This window comes from Nothoprocta perdicaria, unplaced genomic scaffold (genome assembly GCF_003342845.1).
Source record: "Nothoprocta perdicaria isolate Ctin4 unplaced genomic scaffold, notPer1 scaffold_154, whole genome shotgun sequence".
In the NCBI taxonomy this organism is placed as follows: Eukaryota; Metazoa; Chordata; class Aves; order Tinamiformes; family Tinamidae; genus Nothoprocta; species Nothoprocta perdicaria.
The window spans coordinates 855,467-877,973 of NW_020454694.1; the positions used below are offsets into that span (position 1 = coordinate 855,467).

The following is a 22,507-nucleotide window of genomic DNA, read 5'->3' on the forward strand; positions in this document are numbered from 1 at the left end:
GGTTTGCTGCATATTACAACAGTGGGATTGGGTGGCATTTTACTACAAATACCTCCACAGAGAAACTGCACTGCCCACCAGCTGCTAAGATGATCCTATCCTGCTACTATGCTCAACAGTTTCCATTACTGTCCATTCCTGAAATAACAGTGCAGGAGATGATGAAGCTGCTGCCAGCGCCAGCAGCAGCAAGCTCAAAGCTCTGCGAGGAGATGACAGACTCGCAAGAGCAATGTCAGCGGTGCCGCTCCCCACTCAGGCCCGCAGGAATCAAGTTCTAATATTCTCTAATATTAGAGAATAATATTCTCTAATTCACTAATATTCCCTGTGTGCAATCGCCTGGTGTATGCAGCGGTGCAAAAGATACACACACTCAGTTTGGGAAATTAAGCACTTCTATATATTACCACTTACACAAGTGACAARTGTAAGAGATTACAAGCAACATTTAGGGAGTTCTGAGTCGTATCAACTGTGCACCTATTTCTTAAGTTCAAATACACTGAAGCCAATAACAAGAGAAGTCACAGGAAGTTTCAGATTTTTTTTTTTATTTAAACTCATCTGGTTCCAGCAATTTCAACATGACTGACTGTTTAAAGAATAAAACTAATCTCTTCAAAATTAAGGTTAAGTCTTACACAAATCAATGCCTTTTTAGAAAGAGGCTGTATGCCGATTCTTGTCCATATTAATCCCAGAGGCATAAGAATTTCACTTTCCTCTTCCTAAGTACACCTTTTCCAAGTTAACAATACGGAATTCATATGTTAGGGTTACAGGACCATAAACCAATATTAAGTAAAACCTGCACCCTGATGCAACCAGCCTACTTAGAACTGCAACCCCTCATTTCCAATCTATTCATGTCTCTTCTCTAAAATTATTTATCTAGAACATTTGGAAAGGCAATATATTTACAAAGAGAGGTATCTATGTCTTAATACATTACAGGACACACACATTTTTCTCATTTTTTCATTCTCTTAAGCAATCATTTACATTGCAGTATCATAACATTTCTAAGAAAAACAAATCACATTCTCCGGCCCTCCTAATACTGAGAATTACATAAGAAATCAAGCYCCTGAATGCGTTTTCACATAGTGGTATCATCTTACCTTTCTTCTGAGTTGTACAGCCGAGCAAGGCCAAAATCTGCAAGCTTTATCTGCCCTCTGGTGGAAAAAGCAAAGAATTACTCAGTGGTTAAGGTGTCCTCCCCCAAAGGGGGTTAAGTTTCAGATTTTCAGGCAGCTGCAACTATCTGAAATTCACATTACTGGAACTCGTAATTCACGTCAATGATGAGGAAATATCTTGCAATCTCTGCACCTCTTCAATTAGCAAGCATGCTAAATGACAATATCAGAGTAAGATAAGCAAAATAAAATGGCATCTTTATCACAGGATACGTAAGGTCTGGGCTTACAACTCTAAAGCATTAAAATCAGCTACACTGCAGTAAAAATCTGCGGGAGAAACCTGCTATTTTCTATGCTTAGGAGTTAATGTAATGCCAGCACAAGCACCTGTACAGCAAATGTCCATGAGCAGTCCTGCTTCCTTGTAAGAAGGTGTCAATGTCTCGTTTGGCTCTTGAAAAAGTGCTCGTTTGGCCTCTAAATCAGGGTGCCTGGCCAGATGAAGGCTTTTATTTTTGCTGTGGTTGCCTACATGCTGAATGACACTGCCCCCAAGCCCCTCTTCAGCTTTCCCTGAGGTGAGGAGGGGAAGAACCACACTGAGGTCTGGCCTGGCTTTTTCCCTGGCTGAAAGGGACTGCACAAACCACCTGATAAACAGGTGCCCCATCCCCTGGAAAGTCTGGATATCATGTGCAGAAAGTTACCTGCACACTTCTAACACATGAAATGAATGAGCGTTTAAAACTCCTGTCACTTTCAGCTTAGTTCATCAAAATAGGGTGGGAAATACTATTTTGTGATATAAAACATCCAGATCCCACTGTGTTTTCCATTGCACACACTGCAGATGTGTGTTTGGAGCTGCTTTTACACTTTATAGAGGTTTCCCAGAAGCAAAGAAACACATCCTACAAGTTCATATGCCTGTTGCTCAGATATCGTATTTCTGGATGACCAATGACTATTGACCAAAGATGCTTTAGGTTGCATAGCTAAACAACAAGAAATGCATGTGTTTGGCTTCAGACTGTAACTGGGAATGGAATTTAAGTAATATTGGTTTGGAATATTGGTGTAAAATTATTTTGACCAACTTTTTCTTCCTCCAGTGGAAACCTCTAGGGATGGTCAGAAAATATCCGAGAGAAAGCTCTGCATGTTCTGAAGTGGGGAGAGCATGGTCCTAGAGAAAGTCTTGCCCCTGCTGTAAAGAGCCCTGCTCCACCACCAGGTTTTATCTTATCTCCCGAGCTCCCWGGATGTGCCCAGCATCAGCATCAACACCAGAGATGAGTGCATAAGCTGGGGAATAAAGGGGCAGAGCAAGGGCAAGGCGAGCGCTGCAGAGCTGTGTACACCTGTGCAAGGGCTCGTGTCTCAGCACCTGGGAACACTACGTGGGAGCCACAACTGAGGACAGCCTAAGATTAGGTCATGGTTAAAAAAAATAATAAAAAAAAAGCAGCAGGAAGAAAGGAAAAACTGAACTTGGGCTAAACCTGGGACAAAGCTGGGTCTTCCTCCCAAGTGAGACCACTGATCCACACTGCCCAGTATTCTGTATCCAACAGCAGCAGATGCTGATAAACAGGGAGAACACGGGAACCTGATCACTTTAAGGCTGCTTTTCCTCATGCTTGACCCATAACCTTTGGATTAGGGGTGCTAGAGCACATATTCCCAGCTATTCCCTATAGCATCTCTTAATAGTGTTGCTCATAAACCTGTCTCGTCCCTTTCTGCATCTCTTGACACCGYCTTGACAGACTTCTCTGGTAAGAGATTCTGGAAGCTACCTGTTCTTGTCAGGGTACTCTTGTCTGTTTTAAATCTATACTCTTAAGACTCTTAAGAAGCTCCAAAACTGCACCCTGATTTTAGAATTGCTGGCTTCGGTGAATAACAATTCTGCATGAGAGCCATCTACAATGATTTTGCAGGCCCCAGCTCCTCTCCACAACTAGGAGCTCTCCCTGCTTTTATCTCCTGTCTCCTTCCATCCCCTTAGCTGTCCTTCTCTCTACTGCTCTAGTTCTCCTTGGGCTACTTGGAAATACAGGGATCAGAACTGCACACAGAATTCAAGATACAGGCGCTGAACTTCATAAAGCAGCCAAATGTTGTCTTGTTCTCAATATCCTTCCTGATGGTGAACAGCAGCTTGGGTTCATTATGATTTTTTTTTCTAATGAAAGTGTGTTTACCAACTTGCGTTGTAAGCACAACTAGTTAAAAAGTGAGAAATACTTGGCCCCATTTGATACCTGGCTATAACTTCAAGCCAAAAGAACAGAATTTACTTTGAACATGTGTGGTCAAACATTCTTCTAAAACATTAGGCAGACTGATGGTGATCTCAGAATTACAGTGCAATGAACCAGCCTAGTGACATGGCATTTTGAAATGGGACAGCAAAAAGAACACACATGAAACACTTCTTTCCTAAAATTCTGTTTTAATGTATTTGCACTCAGATATTTTTTCAGTGTCACCTAATGGATTTAAGTTTTAATCCTGCTACTCCAACACAGATGAAGTTTAACAAATAATTGCAGGATCCAGTGTTAAACTGTAAAATCAGATTAATATTTTACAAGCAGGTAAAGAAACCAGGCAAAAAAAAAAAAAAAAGAGGGGTTGCCAGTGGCCTAAAGCAGCAGGTGAACTCAGAAGATTAAATGAAAGATTTAAGATGTTCTTAACACACAACTTTTTACATCCATGAAGTAATATTCATACCTATTATTTAGTAGAATATTTGAACATTTGATATCTCTGTGCAAAAAGTTCTTCTTATGGCAATAGGCCAAGCCTTCCATCAGCTGTCTCATAAATGATTTTATGTGATTTTCATTAAAATGAACCAAACCAGATTCCAGCAGTCCCATCAAGTCATGGTCCATATATTCAAACACCAAATAAAATGCACCTAAGAAAAGAAGCAGTAAAAGGGAAAGAGAGAGGAGAGAAAAAGACCGATTAAATGCAGTGCAAAATGCTGCAGCTCTCTACTTCAGAGAGTAGGAAGTATTTTTCACATATAACTATTTACATTTTTTCAGTATTTATAGCTATATCCCATTTCCAATAACAACAACAACAAAATACAGTGCTATAAAATGTTTTTCTAACATTGTTTTTCCATGTAAACAATTTTTCTAGTCGACAAGTATTTGAGAAAACAAAATTCGACCAGCGAGTATTGACATGTACTCACCCTGTGGCTCTCCATCACAGTATCATTTTACTTAAGGAAAATTGCACTGGGTTAGTATTCCCTACCTAAAGTTGGTGGAGAAATCTAGAAACAAAATACAGAGAGCACTAGCTCACAGGTACACAGGGAAGAGCCCATGGGATTTTGGAGCTTTAGCTGAACCCAGACTTCTCCTTTAGGTGCAAAGCAGCCCCAGCCTYGAGCAATTTCCTGCTCAGGGCAGTCTTCATATTCATAAGTCTTCGTGATTCATAAGCAGCCACCGCAAGCGCCACCCTCACGCAGGAYGGGAAGCTGACACCAAGGGAGAAGATTCAGAAACAGGGTAGAGCACCCAGTCAATGACACCCAATTCTTTATGTTCTCTGCAGTCTTTAGTACTTTAGTACTCTCTGTACTAAACATACACCAGAGCGACAGGTCGAAATGCCAAAGGCTCCTTCCGTATCAGAGCAAACATCGTCATTATATCTGTGCATTACTGCCTACATATTATRTATACATTGCTAGAGGTGAAGGTTTTAAAAAAAATTGTCAAAGGAGAGTCTTTCTGAGTAATGAGGAAGTATTAAAACTTGCCTACTAGCCTTGACAGCCTCACCATTATGCTTTTATTTTTAGCACTTACTTAAGCTGGAATTGGAAGTAAACATAGTTGCAAAGAAGTTACTAGGCAAACTGAAGTGCAACCTGCAAGTTTATTTTAGGATGAATGAATGAGGGCACCTTYGATAGATGTCTGCAGGTTCAGTCAACCGAATTTACATTATTCCATCTGACCATTTCAAATCACCCTTAGCTTTCATTAGATCAGGGAATTTGAGCCTTCCTAATATGGAAGGCAATTACAGGCACTCAGGAAGACTTCACAAGCCACGCATAGGCAGAAGCGAGTTCAGGTTTACCTTAAACTCATCACCCTTCAGTTTAACCTAAACAAAGGCCACACAAATATTTTCTTCTTGAAAGGGAAAAAAGACAACAGACAAAAAGAAGCATTCTTTCCTTTATGGAACCACGATGGAGATAATGTTTTAAAATGACTCATTTTTCTAGYCAGCTTCCCCCAGTACCCAGATTTCTGAAGGGACTGTCAATAATAGCACTGACAGCAGTGCTACTGTCCTCAACACGCAATACAAATCAACTCACAATTACTTACATGACTTTTATCTTATTCATCTTACTGCTGTTATGTTAAAGATCTGCACTGCTTGATTAATTAAGCACCTAGAGTCCATTTTCCATTATTGATGAGCTCAGCAAGAGCGCATCAATAGTGCGTTATGTCTCTGCCCGCTTTTCTTTGCTAATACCACGTAGCTCTTCTCTGCATCTTCACCTGAGATCACGAGATTTCTCAGTGTCACTGCACGCTGATGGGGCAGCAGCAGCTGGAGCAGCTGCATAGCAGCAATATTGCCTAGTGTTGAATACAGGATGGGGGTTCGCAGMTGAATCTATCAGGGAGGTACATGATAAATCAAGGAGACTCACTCCAATGCTGTAAATAATCCTAACCTCACCCCTTTTTTTTTGCATTTAGAAAGAAATCACCTTTTGGGTTATTATGACAGTATATAAGGGTTAAAAAGTGAGACACTGGTTTAGAATAGCTCAGGAATAAGCACGTGCCCTTCTCCAGCTCCCACACCCATGGTTGGACTCTCCAGCGCTAGGCAGGTGCCCGGGCGGCACACGAGGTGGCCACAAAGCCCAACGCAGGAGCATCTTCCTGGGGCTGAAGAAAACACCAAAACACACGTGGTGTTCTGGTGATGCAGAAAGGTTCTGCTTTTTTTGGCACTGTMACTCAATCACCCAGAACTGCCCAGTGAAGCAGGACACCAAGTTATGCGTTTGCTCTCAAAGCAAGGTAAAAGTGCTTGGGGTTAGAGGTCAGGAGAGGATCCAAGAGCTTAWACAGATGATAGTTTAAGTTAATGCTTCTCAGACACAACTTTGTAAAGAAACTGTTTCTGACTTCTCAAAACWTCCAATTAAACACAGATCAGTGTTCGGATCCTCTAAGCTCCACCTGAGATGCTTGGTGGTCAGTTTTTCCAAGTTATTTCACTGTTTTCAAATTCATGCTTTAACACAAGTCTTACAAACATCATCTGCAGCCAGGGCTCAGAACCTTAGCAAACCGAAATGCCCCTTTGGGCCAGGCAGCCTCAAACCCAGGGATCTCTCTATTAACTGGCATCTCAGTAGCAACTGGCTAAAGTGGCTTCCTCAGCATTAAAAAAAATAAATAAAAAGGGGTAGGTGAAAGATCAGCCACTGCATTCTGCAGTTTCCACAAATAAAGCATTTCATACTTATGGCTACTGCGCATTTTTTACTAATACAAACAAACAAGCAAACAGCTTTCAGCCAAAAACTGTGGCTGGAACATCTAGAACATCTTTTAAGCACAGGCAGTTCCATTTCCATATGAAGAGCTTCTTCACTGCGAGAATGACAGAGCCCTGGCACAGGCTGCCCAGGGAGGCTGTGGAGTCTCCTTCTCTGGAGGTCTTCTAAACCCGCCTGGATGCCGCCCTGTGCCCCGTGCTCTGRGTGTCCCTGCTGGAGCAGGAAGGTTGGACTAGATGGTCTCTAGAGGTCCCTTTCTAACCTCAGCCATTCTGTGATTCTGCGAGAACCAGAGCATGAGAAGGCTCCTCTCTATCACACAAAAAGCACCAAAGCAGCTGACACTACGGCAGCGGGTTTCACAAACCCTTGATGTCTCCTGGAATTTCACCCCTGGCTCCAAGCAGCACAAAGGTTCCTGCAGGCCATGGGGTCATGACCCCATGTTCTCGGTGTTCTCAGCCCTTTTCCTATCTTGGCTTTTCCCTGGTTTTTGCTTCCCCGTTCCAGGAAACTCTTAAGGAGTTCTCTGGATTCTYATTTTGCTAATAAGTCTCCCAGTTTCTTCTATGCAATTCACAGATACTTACTTCTGTTTGACTGATTAGAGATAATTGCATTACATTTACTCTTCCACATCCTCAACTCTTCTTTTCAAGGACTCATGACACACTGTTTCCCATGGCAGTTCTTGAACACAGAATTTTAACAAACTCAAAGCTTTAAATTTTAAAAGAAAGTGACTGTCCAGCAATTCCTTAAGGTTCCTGCACTTTAGGGAAACCAGCTACTTTCTTTCCATTCAACTCTTACAAATCTGTTTTCTAACTTGAGAAAGACCAAGACAAGACTCAGCCTCTAAATTCACCACCTTATCTGCAAAGAAAGCAAGAGTGCCATAATCATTTTATCTTTCATCTCTTATAAGATGTTTTCAGCCAAACTTAGTCCCTAACAAAAGAATTTTTCCTTTCTTTACATTTTCACTCAGCATTAAGATTTTCCTTAATGACAGTGTTAGTGCCTCACAGCAACTTCACTTGCATTTCTCTTGAAGCAAATGCAACCCGAACGGCGAGCACATGGATACCCATGCTCTGAAAAAGGTGCAGGAAACCTCCAAGGGAACACTTGGGCCAGGAAGCATTGCTGAGAAATGGGAGAGGAGAAAAAAAAATGACAAGACAAAGTGGAGGAAAAGTCAGAAAAGGAAATCAGGATTTTGTTTAATAAATCTGACTGTTCCTCTCTTGTTGCCCCAACATGGATCAAGATGAGCAGCCACACAACTAGGCCTGCACTCCTCCGAAGCCAGAGGCTCTAAAACACACAGTGTGCCAGGTACCACACAAGCACTCACACTACTCCTGATAACTTAACTAGAGTAAGAAGACTATTTAGGCAAGAAGAGGCCAGCAGCAATTTGGGGAACAGCAAGGCAAGCTGTATGTTTGAGTGTTATGAAATTCAGAACAGTCTGGTTTTGTTTGTGCTGSTTGTGGGAGACCAAGTGCAACAGGTAACTTTGCAGACCAAAGGCTCAGAGCTTGCTTCAGCTGGGGGAGAAAGCAGCATGGAAACAKAACCCATCTACAGCCTATTACGCCAGCAAATCTACTGAAATACAGTGGCAAATCCTCTAATTTAACAATAAGGAAGATGCAAAAATCCTGCATTCACCACAAGATGCTCTCCATCTTACAAGAAATCCACCACATCAGAATGGGTGCCTGAAGTTGAGCATAATCCATCAGTTCGAAAAAAAGCAGCCCTTGCCCTCTTGCCCAAGGACAGGGGCTACACGACAGACCATCCTTTTCTCGAGAGCTGTCTCTCTCCTCATGTGTTACCTTAGCAGGTACCTTCCACAGGTGGGTCAGCACTCACCCAGCTTCATAGAAAGCACACACAAGACAACAAAATGAAAAGCATTTGGTCATCTCTCCAGGTCCATACTGCATCTGTCATTCAGTTCAACCCCAAGCACCACAGGAAATTAAATTCTGCTTTTCTTGCCCCTCCTGAAAGACTCCAAGCAGTGCAGATTCACTTCATTTTGCATCTCCTAGTAGACTTCCCGGGAAACCTGGATAAAACCACCTGCAGTAGGAATGAAGAGCCCTGGAGTGAAGCACTCCCTGACAACAGCGTCATTGCTGCCACGGACCCCTTCCAAAGCACAGATTTCCAGACACATTAAGAGCTCCTTGAGGGCTGTGAGACAGTAACTAGAGAGTTGTACAACTTTGTGCCACAGAGCCAGAGGCCTCGTGATAAGTGTACTGCAGAACACAGACTGACTTCATGCCTACAGGGCTTGCTTTAATTTTGCTCTGCAAGTCAACCCAAAGCTGAATACAAAGCTGAAGTAAATGTAGATCTTAAAATGAACTGCAAACGCCTAAAAAAACTCTCCACAATTCAAAGGAAATCCACACACATGCACATATATTTTAAYAGTGATGTTAGCCAGATTTTTCTTACTAAAGTCTCCCATGCAGAWCCTGATATTCTCCCTTGGGCTAGGGGCTGAAAATGCCTCTTGCAGCTGAAAGGAGTAAGACAGGTCAGGCAGGTCACCTCCCGCCTTACGTTCAGAGCAGCAAAAGATGCACCAGACACTAGTTTTTGTAGCAGTAATAAGCTAAGGGAACAAAATCAGGTCAAACCTCTGTGTTGAGTTTAAACATTATTATTATTATTATTATTATTATTATTAACAGCAGTTCCACATGTAGTCCATTAAGCACTTGCCAATGGCAAGCAGCTATTAAAGAGGCAGGGGAGAACCAGAGGAGAACCAAAAGAGCATCTCAAGTACCCAAGCAAAAAGAAATACAGTGGTTAAAGAAAAAAAGAAAAAAAATGGCTTTTCACAATGAAAAAAAAAAAATCAAGACACAACAAAGAGAAGAAACAGCTGATGAAAGCATATTAAAAACAAGGCCTTTTTTCCAAAGATTTTTCCTGCCACCGATAAAATGGCTTGATTAACTTTGCCTACAAGATATGCAAATTGGAATATATCTACCAAATTGCCCTTTGTTTTCAAATAATTTCTGCTTTAAAGCAAATCTTGTTTCCTTCGATTACCATGGCACTGGCAATCTCACACAAAAACGTTGTGAAGAAACGATGGCTTCCACAAAGTGCCCCGTTTCCCACTCCTGATCCACTACCCCAGCTCCTGAGGCTCCTTCCAGAAGGTGAGCACCAATTCATTGGCACCACTATCAAGTAAAGCTGCTGAGAGCAGACCTGGCCACAAGCACCAACCTTTTCAGCTCGCGCCTGCTACAGCCACACACACACATCCACAATCAGCCCTGTGCCATCTCACTGGGATAGGGCGTTTTAAATAAATGTAAATCAGCAAGTTTTTACAGCACATTCAATAGTTTCTTCCCCCCACAACTACTAAGCAAATACATACTGTACCTGCACAGTCCTGTGCAGGCTGCACAGGTGGGGAGTGCAGGAGCTCGGTGCGATGGCCCCACGCACACCCCAAATCCACGCAAGCTGCCCGCGAGGCGGCACTGGAAACTTCCCTGTTTGCAGTGTGTGCAGTACGTTTTTCTAATGAATGGCCCTGGAAAAATAAATCTTATCCTTTCTATTGGTGTCATTGGTATTTTTGAGGTTACATCCCCAAATGGTCAGGATATGTTTTTCTTTCACTTTATTTAAAGACAGTGCTGTTAAAATTTCTGAGACAAGTCGATGCTCAAAAATGAGAAAGACCTAAGACTACATAATTGAAGGACTAAGACTATGGGGACAAAGTGGTACAAAAGCAAGCTACTTCTGGTTTGCGTGTTACCACCTCGCAGAATCACAGAATGGTCGAGGTCGGAAGGGACCCCTAGAGATCATCGAGTCCAACCGCCCTGCTCAGGAAGGGACACCTAGCGCATGCAGCACAGGGTGGCATCCAGGCGGGTTTGGAAGATCTCCAGAAGAGAAAGATCTTATAAAGATCTTATAAAGCAACTTCAAAAAAGGTTTTAAACACAGAACATTCCCAACACTTACTTAACTCTCAGAATATTACATTTGCTATACTTTATTAAGATACCATCAAAAGAATCTTGGAGTGAATGAGCAGATTAGTAATGGGTGTGGATATGAGAAGCAACCTTAGACAGAAAGTCAGCTTTACTTCTCTGAGCTAGAGGAACAGAGATGAGAAGAAATGTTCTCATACCCAACTTCTGCATACAGGACTTCAGCAGTGTTTTATAAGAACTATATCCCACAGGGAAATTAAGCAAAGAACATAAATGAACCAAAAACATTAATGAGAGCAAAACACTATGCTTTCACTGGGAGCTGTGCTTGAATAAGAAATACCACTGTCATCTTTGCAGCTTGTCCCTTCTTAGCCCAAGCGTCTTCCTATTGAGCTTGAAGTAGCTGACTGTGAACATGATTGCATTTCCTGCTTGCATTCTTCCTTGCATAGACTAGAAATTGGCCACAACTTCTTATCTAAAAGGCCCACCTTATAATGAGCTACTTTTCTTGGAGAAGTACAGAATGCAGCATCCTGAAAACAAAGCAAGGAAACCCAAACTATCTTTTTGCAGCCAAATCACAGCAGCGCAGCCCCATTTTCTTGCTACTGCTTTCAAGACTACCAGAAGCAAGTTTTATTCTAGGACCTTTAGCAAAGTTCCCTCCTTTACAGGGCTTACTAAAGACATATTTAATAAGCTGTTAAATATGAATGTGTAAATAAATTGAAAGCAATATCAAAACCCCCAAAACCCTTTCAATTCAATTCTCGATATAGCAGCACACTGAAAGGGAGACCGTCTATTAGTAAGACATTAAATCCGAAGTCAAGGCTCAAGGGGATCTCATTAGCCCGGCAGCTTAGATCTAATGAAAACTCTATACAAAGCCGCTGCTCACCACTGCACCTGCACACACCTAGGAAACTGTTTTGATCAATATTCCTACTCCAACCTGCCGATAAACTCCCCTCCTTCCCAAGCAGGTCAGCGCTGCAAACTCTTCAGGGTTTTTTACCTTCTAAAAGATGCTGGAAAACRCACCCGATTCCTGCCTAACTTTGACTGTCATCTTCTGACTCACGGTGTCAGCTGATGTTTCTGCTGACTCRGCAGTACAGATGCAGTTTTGTACGCAGGTTTTTGCTGGGCATTCCCTGCAGTAACTGGGGAAGGGAGAACAGGGAAGCAGCAGGGCTGGCACATTCCAAACACGCTCCTCAGCCCAATCACTCAYCAAGATCGTCCACAGGACACTAAAATGCCATGAAATTATCCATTTATAAGACTTRTAATTACAAGGAAACAGCCTCCGAAGACCAAGTGATCACTCCAATATCAAAGGCAGCAAGCAGCCACACTGAGCAACTTCCCTCCTGTGCACTTGATTCTCTAGCTGAAGAGGCTGCTGCAACTCACAGCCGCCAGGCTTAACACTGCAGGAACAAAAAGAGCACAAATTTTGCTTTCATTCACCCTTCCAGCCTTCAAGGCACACACACTCCAGCTCTGAAAAGCTGAAACACCGCTCCGACAAAAACGAGGCCTGTAATAAAAAATGTCTCTTCACATGTTATGATAAAAGATTACAAAAGCAGCAAAAGGCTAAAAACCTCCCGTGTAAGATCTTCCCCTTGTCACTGCCCTCCTAAGCTGCGTGTGACAAGAAGTCAAACATCTGTTCTGTTCTTCTCTAAAAAATATCATCAAGCAACAGAAAGAAACCTTTTACTCCATAGAATATTCACAAAAAAAAGTCTGTATAAACAGAACGCAGCACCGAGTCAAGTAAAGGACTTCCAACAGCAACCAAATCCCACTATATCCCCTTGCTAAAGGTCACAATTTACAAACATTTTTAACAAAATCCGTTCAGTCCCTGCAGCGCAGACCATGGCCACAAATAACAAACCCCCGTGGTAGTGAACATACCTTTGTCCTTCTTGAAGTCCAAAGCATCTTCCTTATCCGTCACTATTTCCTTCATGTTGATAATGCTTTGGTGATTAAGCTGTCGAAGAATCTTAATCTCCCGAATAGCAGTAATAGGAAATCCTTCCTTTTCATTATCTAGACGTACTTTCTTTAGTGCCACCATTTCTCCTATGAGAAAATTTCAACGTAAAACATTAAAAATAGCAAACAAGCTAAGAATAGCAAACAAGTACCAGTGCTATGCTGACGGGAAATTTAACTAGGGCAATTTGGGGAAACAGTCACATAGAGAAAATGACACCGGATACGAGAGTTGTCAGCTGACATCTATTAAGCCTCACTTACCTGTGATCTGATTTTCCACACTGAGTYCACACACATCTACATCTATAAAACCACATCTACCATCAATGCTCAGCAGTAGCTTTACAGTCAGGTGCCTATGTSTGCTATAAATTTCTTACTCTTAACATCACAGGTCAGAATGCAAAGAAAGATTCTCCTCCTCCTGCCCTCCAATGAGGAAGGTGTGTTTTATGAAGACCAGAAAGCTTATTGTTCTTCTCAGGTGTAGCCTATCTAACAAACACAATTAAGCCCAAGGTTTCTCCCACAAGCACTGAAAGTCACATGAATGCAAATGTTAACATTTTAATGAAAGCTTCATTTGAATGCAGCACTTGCAGGAACCTCCTCTCCTGGTCTGCATGTCTCTCACAAACCTCTTACAAGGGAAAAGGCCATCCTTGCCTCAGAACCCCCCAAAGTCCTGCACAGACCTGGAAGAATAAGGTTTGCCAACATACATTTGTACAGACAAAACACATTAAAGAACAGTTGCAGRCAGGTAACCTTTCTTTCACGTAGCTATGAGTACATTAATGTTACAAGCAACTCCAAACAACGTTGCACACAAAACACCTGAATGACAAGGAGCTGGAGTTCCTGGCTGGGAGGACTGCTCTGAAGGGTCCTCCTTCAGAGATCAGAGAGCACGAGAAAAGCTCCATGGCTGGTCTTGGCAACAGGCACGTGCTACAAGGAGGTCACGGACAGCAGCTCAAAGCCACAACCACCTTTGCTGCGGTCTGACTGACTCGAGGAAGAAACAACCTCTAGGAGAACCTCATTTGTTGAGCCAATTCCCTAATTAAGGCAAAAAGCCTTCCAGGAGGCTCAATCTTCTGTTAATAAAGAGTACGTCTCATCCATACATCCTGTGAGGAAGTTTTCTTCATTTATTTTACTGCAGGCTGGGCTGGATAAAGCTACAGTGCAAAATGGCAGCAACACCATCTCCTCCTGATGGAGGCTATCKAGAACCTGTATGCCAACTTATCCACTTCCTTTAGTGAGAAGTTCAATGAAAGCACAGGCATATCTTGCAGCAGCGTATATGATGCACATACAATACATTGCACTGCGGCGTGCCACACAGATTGGGAACTAACACTGAAGTAACAGAACAAGAGTCAGCAGGGCTAATGCTTTGTGGCATCCCTGGAAGGAAGCAATGTAACTACACTGACACATAGAAGTAAGCACTCGAGGTCACAGGGCTGTTGCGAGGGAAACGTTATGGAGAGGGCTCAAAAGCAGTAAACACGCAGACAAGTCCTTCCCTTCAGCCAGTGTTGGTCAGAAAGAGGTGCTAGCAGTGGAACGCAGGATGCCAAGATGTTGTTGTGAGCTCCACTAACATTTAATAGCTTCTATGGTGATCTGTCAGGCAAAGCAGAGCAAGTTACCCATAAAGCAGACAGGACCAAAAGCAAAGGTTGCAGTAAGGAGGAAGGAATGAAGGAAATCCTAACGTTGCAGTCTCAGAGGAGTATGTCACTGATGCAGTGAGACCAGTTCTTAACCCCAGAAGATAATGCCTCCCAGATCATACCTCAAAGATGATGCATCAAGCTACAACACAAACTGGAATAACACAGGATATAAAGATATCTTCTGCATATATACAAGGATCATTGTCCAACTTTCTAGGCCCTCTTAACAACCACTCCAAAGGAGGCAATGGTGCAGACAGCAAAGAACCTGCTCCTACTGCAACATCAGAGACAGTAGAGGGCAGAAAAGCAGCCTCTGACATATCCTTCATCCAAGCAGGCCACCYGTGCAAGGAGCAACTACTGCCAGCCCAGCAGACGTGCTAGTGCTCTGATGAGATTCATCAGTGGTTGTGACAGCCCAAGAGTCTCCAGACAGGTGCCATTACACAAAAACGTGAGTTCTGTTCCTCTGGAGCTGGAAGGACCCACTAAAAGCAGACCACAAATCTGAACAACTCCCATTCTCAAAAGCCACATTCCCAAGGCGCGGTTTCAGAGACCAGTCTGGAGCTGATGCAACATCTTTGCCTTCCCTCTTCAATGCCACTGCTTTGCAAGCCCAACGCAGAGGCTGTTACAACACRGCTTGAAGGGCACAAGGGCAGATCTTTCAGGGCAAGATCTGAATGCCCAAGCCAATACAACACTTGCTGTTCAACACATAGAGCAACAACTTCAACTGCAGGATAAAAAATGACTGCCACAAATACTCTCAAAGTTACCAAAGAGGCCAATGTGGTTACAAATGTGTCACAAAGTTAAATGCACCAAGAACAGCATTACAGGAGCSCTAGAAGCCGCTCCAAACACTGACTTGCAGTGGCTCCATGGTAAGCGGTAAAACTAAAATCTGTGACACTTGTACTTAAGGTAAGAAATAAAGTTTGTGAGCTCAGACAAGCGGAGGCGAATTGCTCAGAAGCAGGCACAGTCACAGCACTTGTTCTTCTGCACACCACARAAATGAAGCTGCTATGTGATCCTCTGGGCTTCAGGTACTGTTAAAGCAGAAAATCATCCAGGTTCAAGGTGTGCACAAATAAGCCAAAAGGGAAAGCAGTCACAGAGAGAACTCCCACTTGAACATCAAATGATCAAGCCAAGTACAGCATGTAACAAAAATCCACTTCATTGTATTTTCTGTTCAGATGCAGTGATAACGTTTTCACATACTGCAGTGTTTCACACTTGCTCATTTGAGCAACATGCTGTTTAACTACATGAAATTAAAACAAAGTAACACAAAAAAAAAACTATTGTAAAGTTAGTTACATGATATACTGCCAAAAAAAAAAAAAAAAAAGACAAGTAACCAATTTTTCAAAGCAGCATGGAAGAGAGGAAGATTCTCTCCCAAGTACCAGACAGTAGCTATTGAGTATGAAGGAGAAAAACAGTTAAGTCTAGTGAAGATGGTCTTTCACCCCTGTGTCCCTCTGCAAACTGTCTAGAGGGCCATTTAGTTTCCACACAGCTTCCCCCCACCCCGACTCCACTCTCTTCACTCCGTTAATTGTGTGCAGAACATCAAAGCTTAAAGAGAGGAAAAAAAAAAGGATCAGGACTCCTCAACTACTTAAGCTTCCAGTCACAACTCTACAGGTAAATGATTTTCCAAGACTCAAAAGATAACTTACAATTCAGACAAAACAAACATTTCCAAACACCCATGTGTAACGAGTGTAACGAGCAGAATACCACAAATTTTACTCAATATACAAAAAATAAACAACCGTTGAATTTTTCAAGTTGCAGCATTACATTTAGACTTTTGAGCCTACCTGTGTCTTTATCTCTGGCTTTGTAAACCTGCCCATAAGTGCCTTCACCGATAATCCCAATGATGTCAAATTTATCCACACAGCGCTTTCCCCAGTCTATTTCTTTTTCTTTCGTTTCACCGTGTCGTGGTCCACATATTCTAGAAAACAATAAGCATATCTAAGAACACAGCCTTAAAAAAAGCCTCTATAAACTTTGAAATTTAAAAAAAGAATGTCCTTTTTGTGTCATGGCTTCTTCACACATAAAAGACTTTAAAAACTTAAGTAAGGGAGCTTTCAAAATTCAACTTGTTAATGTTGGTTTTGACACAAATACTTTTTGTAAAAGCTTTCAACTCGGTTCTCCTTGCTGTGCAGATGTTGCAGCTCTGTTGTTACAACACGAACTGTGAACATTGCAGAAGTGAAATATACTTTMAACAGTTTGCACTGGATTTTATAGTAAGGCCACGGATTGCCAGGGAAGTTTTTACACTTGATATACAACATGGAACTGTACAGCTCAACCATCAASAGGCTGCCCCCCAACTGACTATTCTGTCTGCCACTTCTGTTCACTTGCTTATCGCTGCGCTGTACAGAACTGAAAACAAGCAAGAGCAACAAAAAAAGGAGACCTACAGCGGTAACAACAGAGATATAAACAAGGGATGAGATTTTATCAGCGTTTGTACAAGTCACACAAAGTAGAATTATCAATCCCCTAACCTCTGGCACTGGTAACATACCTAAGGACTGCTGCAAACCTGAATAAAACTCAAAATTAAGACCTTATTAGGTAAGCAGCTTCATACAATAAGTGGCAATAAACCGTGCACTTTGATTCACACCTCAGGAACGTTAAGCAACAAAACATGGTAAACGTTTGCAGAGCACGTCTGAAAGTAACCATCATTTTTGCTGGAGCAATTCCCTCACAAAGGCTAGCAAACATACTTGGGTCGCCTCTTGGYGTGTAACTGAACCACCGGTTTCTTCTCCTCAGGACTTTTAGATAACTCGGGTGCTCCGGGCAGCTCGGGTGGCAGCGGCAGGTCYGCGAGCAGATGGCGAAGCTTCTTCTCTGCTTCTTTAACCGACTTCACTGAAATATTCTCTCGTAAACTAGTAAAAAGATGACAGGTTTACTAGCATGTTGAACACAGTGCAATGGGATTAAAATACATGCAGGAAAACCCATTGGGATTACTATATTCTTCAGTATATTCCGGGCTTCTTTGTGCACAGAAAATTGAAACCTCTGTACTCAAAATCTGCAGGACTTGGATTTACACTTTACAAATAGCAAACAGTGCTGTGAAAGATGCACAGATAACTACTGAAATTCTACAGAAATTGTGAAATCAGATTTTAAGACCTCGCATGCCTGGTGAGAGAGCCAGTCGGATGACACAGCAAACCTCCCCTGCCAGAGCAACAAAGTGCCCGGGGCTTCCAGCCCAGATTTCTGCTGCCACATGAGGTTCTTTTCCAAGCTCCCAGCCTGAGTTATCAAGAGCATCTAGGGCCCCGTTGCCCCCAGGTCTCAGGAGCACAGAGGTGGAATCTGTAGTCCAGCTGACTTCCCACACAAAAAAATATTATACTGATCCAATGCCCTGTAACGTTGCTCTCCAAAGATAACTAACACGGTCACGAAACCTGCAGGTTATTATGGAGTTATCCACACCATGTGATTCAGACTCCATCAATCTCATATATTCACTGAAACACTTCAGATCATGCTATCCTACTGTCATCCTCTTCCTCTGGGAACCTTTTATGGAGCTTTTCCTAAAACTTCTCATCTACTTACAAAGAACTTCCTATCTTGCATCATGAAGAACACACATTCTTTCTTAAATATCTGTAGATTACTAACTGCAATAATTATGAGTAAAGCATTCCAATGTTTCCAGTGCCTTCCATCTACGTTTCATCACAAAAACAGAACACTGGAATGACTTGCATTTCTCAAGCTGCCACTGCCTGAATTCAAAGAGGAACTTCAAGGATGCACGCACTGTCCTCATCCCAGGCAGAATGGGTGGTGGGCTGTAAAGCAGCCACCTTCCAACAGAGCAAGGATTCAGCACGGCAAAGAAAAAGTCTCAATTTGGAAGTTCAAATACCTGCTCCAGGCTAGCAGTTCTGCCAGCCAGCTCTYTGCATTAGGGAGAGCACAATACACTAGAGGTTCTGAAGCAGGTTTCGAAACAACTACATGAAAACAGAAGCAGCCAAGAAAAGCCCTTTTGCAAGTCTGCTAAATCACACCCCGCTGACCACCAGCACAGTTCCCCCTTTCAGCTAACCTATGCAGSGGGTTTGCAACACGGCTGCTCCTATAGACAGCTTATTTACGAGWTTATTAGATACCTACTGAACTGCATATGAGGCCAGCCAGTTCTGCAGAGCATCAAGCTTCCTTTGCAGACACAATTGCCCTGCAGTAACCATGAGTCCAAAGTAAACACCACTGCTGTCCCCCTTCCCCTTCCAAAACCAGATCATTTTTCTTGGATGACTTCAGGTTTATCAGGTTCTGATTCAAAGTCCAGAACTTCAGAYAGGCAGAGCAAAGCACTACTGACACTCTATACTCTCACCATTCATCTTCCCAAAGCAGCTGTTCACAGCCATTAAGCTTTCTGCACAATCTCACATGTGGTTTAACAGTAGTTAAAACAGTTCTTAGATTTAAAAGCTATTAATCAATAGAACCAATAGCCATTCTGAGGACAAAATTTCACACTACCACAACACTGCAGAGCCGGTCACCACATACAGGCCACACATGGTAACTTAGCTTTTAGTTAAGGCAGTGAATCTTGTTATCAAATAATAGCCAAATAATCAGAAATGCCATTTATCTTTAGAGGATGGCTTTGTAATGAATGCATCTGTACATCTGTAATTCTGAACGATTGGAATGACATTTGCTGGAGGCGAGAAGCAATTTCCCTTTCATCGCTAAAAAAAAATTGTCCAACACCTTGTCTGCATTAGGCTGTTAGTAAATACACAGAGAATTGTTTATAACTGTTTCTAACAACTTTTACTGACATATACTAGATACTTTTCAAAGAACAGGAGATAAGAAACTAGTTTCACAGATATGAAATATGAAATAAGGTATTTCTAAGGTTTGGAATTTCTCTTTTACAGCTTCACTTTCTACACAGCTGTGTCACACTAGGAGTTCCTACTTTGGTGCTGAGAAATTGCTTTACATGTTGWGAGATGATGATCTCTCATGTATTCGAGACATACAAAATACAATTAATATCAAGGGGGATTTTTTCTAAACRTCACCATCAAACCCAAAATACAAATGGTAAAATTACTGCTCATTTGCCTAAGTTTCCAACACAAGTAATAACAAATATTCTCCATCAGGGCTATGGAGAGTCTTAATGCAGTCTAAAATCAGATGGCACTTGAAGTACACGCATGAAGTTTTCGCTGCAGGCAAATGTTTATGCTGTATAAGTGAAGATGAGCAACAAGCCATGAACCTCTTTTTTGTTATATGAGAATACATTAAAAAAAAAAAATACTGATATCCAAAACAAGTTACAATAAAATAACACACAGCTGAAAAACCACTTGTCATTCAAAGGAAAGAGCATCCTTGCCTGAAATCCCAGCCAATTAAACCTTTTTCAGATAACGCTATTGAATTCATCTTTTCCCTCACCAGCATGTACCTTTGCGCTCAACTCGCTATCTCCAATTGTGTGAGCAGTATTTCCAAAGCTGCCAAGTACCTGCAACTTGAAAACAACCGTTCAGCCGCATTTTCATGGAAAGCTTCCTCCTAGAATAAACCAGCAACCAAGCCCCCAAAACAAGCCRATGCCACAACTCACCTCTCGGTCTCTTTATCTTCAGGCAGCGTGGGAGGCAAAGGCAAGGGCGGCAGTGTGGAGGTTGGTAGTGCAACATTTCGCTCCTTCTCCTTGGTGGTTACAGCGGGCGCGCTCGGTTTGCTCTTCTCTTTCACAGCAACGGCTGGTTGCTGCTTCACAGCAGCTGGTTTACTCTCTTTCACCGCTGCCGCCGCCACCGCCTTCTGCTTTGGAACTTTCTCTGCAATTAAATTATTCTCCCCTTTCGTCTCGGGAAGGGAAACCTTCGCTTTCGCCTTATCGTTTTTCAAATTTGCACTGCTTGTTGGAGAAGGTGTCTGCTCAACTTTTATTTTCTTCAGGTCCTTCACATTGTTCACTTGAGGCGCGCTGACAGCGGCGTCCGCGTTCCCCTTGGTAGGTGTGGAAGCGTTGGAAGCTTTCGCGCTGGCTTTGGCTGCCTCAGCAGCTCTTGCTTTCTTGTTTTTGTTCAACTCGGCAGCCAGGCTGCTCTTCAGGGTCAGGGTACTCGGCGAAATACTCGAATGACGACTTCTGGACCTAGATAACCTGTGTCTGCTACGAGACCTCGAGTGCCTTGAGGAATATGGACTTCTGCTTCGCGATTTTGCTGACCTCCTGATTCAAAACAGTAAAGATTCAACCAGTTAAAAATATCCCAGTTTCTCAGTTTATCTGCCTCTTTGACTTTTTTTTTTTTTTTTTTTTTCCCATTATCAACATGTATATAGGATGAAAACAAAGCCTATGAAATGAGAATGATGGGGGCTTGGGGGGGGGGTGGAAATTAAGATCCCATACCTGAATAGACTGTTAGAAAAAAAAAAAAGCTGTCCACGTTTTGAAATTTTATCCCATTAAACAACTGCATATAGAAGAAAAGAAAGCAGAGAAGTGTTCCTCTTTCCTTACCTAGAAATGTTTTTATTTTAAGGMATATCTGATAATAAGCTACTTATATAACTTCCTTTAATATATGCCACATTGATCTGTTAAAATTAAGAAATATTAAGTTGACCACACAACCAGCATTCAACAAAAATGAAAGTGTTCCAATGTGACAAAAGTAAATACAATACTGAATTAGTAAGCATAAAAACTTGTCAAGTTTTACTTGACAATTATCCTTAATTATCTGAGAAATAATACTCAATACTAAAAGACTGTAACAGTCTTAAACTTCAGTTTTCGTTTTAAAATTTAACTAAAAAGAGCTCTTTTTCCATTTAAAAGAGTTCCCTGCATTTACTCTTCACATCCACTGATAAACAAATACAATCCACAAGTAGCATTATGGTACTACGCTTGCATTAAAAGACTGATTAAATAGAAAGGAAAAGTCGTCTACAGAATTGTAGGACAAAAACAGCCTAAAATAAAGGAAGAGGAGAAAGATACTTAACAGCTACAAATGACAACTGTTTTAAAAAAATCCATTAATACGAATTAATCTCTATTCACTTCTTTCAGAGGGATATCCTGATTTGCTCAGGAGTTTTTTGTTCTGCATTAAGAGCAAGTGAAAAGAAGCTATAATTAATATGAAGGGCTAGAAAAGCCCCAATATCAAGGCAGGACAAATAGACTAACCTACTATCATGTTTAACCGTATGAAATAATTATTTGTTTACATCCATGTTGCCATATTACAAATAGCAAGGATATTTGCTAGATTTATAAGTACTATATTTATTCAAGTTTGGTGAAAGACTATTTTCTTGAGAAAAAAAACATTTCTTGTCACTTGCAGGGAAAAAAATGACTTCAGGATTTTATTTATATATATCTATAATATACATATACATATATATATAATATACATATGTATACACACACACACATATCTATTAGCTTGCCAACAACAACAAGGACTCCAACCAATTGGAAATACAAAATTTTCACAAAAGAGGGGAACTTCAATGTTCATGAGATAGCACCAAGATACAAAAATAGGTAAGAGTTTAAAGAAAATAATAGCCAACCACAATCATTTCAGTCAGGACTATCCACCATTATGTCACACTTAATGTTAGCAACAATTGAATTCATACAGTTCTAACCACCAACATAAGCAATTACATTTCAATTTTTTGACTGAATAACTATTTGTTCATACACTACAAAAAAATGAAATATTTCTATTTGACAGCCCTGTTTGTCAATTTCCAAGTTTATAACTTTTCCTGTGTTATAAAAGAGATTTTTCAGAGCAAAATAAAAAGTTAAGTAATAGGAAGATTACGTAGGAGGGATTGAAACAGTATGAAGAATATATATTATATCATAAGCGTCAAAATACTATAAATAAAACTGAAATCAATCCGAACAGATCTAAGGACACCTAGAAGGAAGAA

The 22,507-nt window shown here is 41.6% G+C and overlaps 1 protein-coding gene across 1 annotated transcript in view; it reads right to left on the reverse strand.

The window, feature by feature from the left end:
• CDK13 (cyclin dependent kinase 13) overlaps positions 1 to 22,507 on the reverse strand; it is a 46,847-nt gene that overhangs the window by 14,504 nt on the left and 9,836 nt on the right. Inside the window, 6 exon segments of the mRNA XM_026034976.1 lie at positions 1,125 to 1,181; positions 3,891 to 4,080; positions 12,678 to 12,848; positions 16,300 to 16,439; positions 17,239 to 17,416; positions 20,140 to 20,771. Of these exon segments, the coding sequence (XP_025890761.1) occupies positions 1,125 to 1,181; positions 3,891 to 4,080; positions 12,678 to 12,848; positions 16,300 to 16,439; positions 17,239 to 17,416; positions 20,140 to 20,771 (1,368 nt within the window).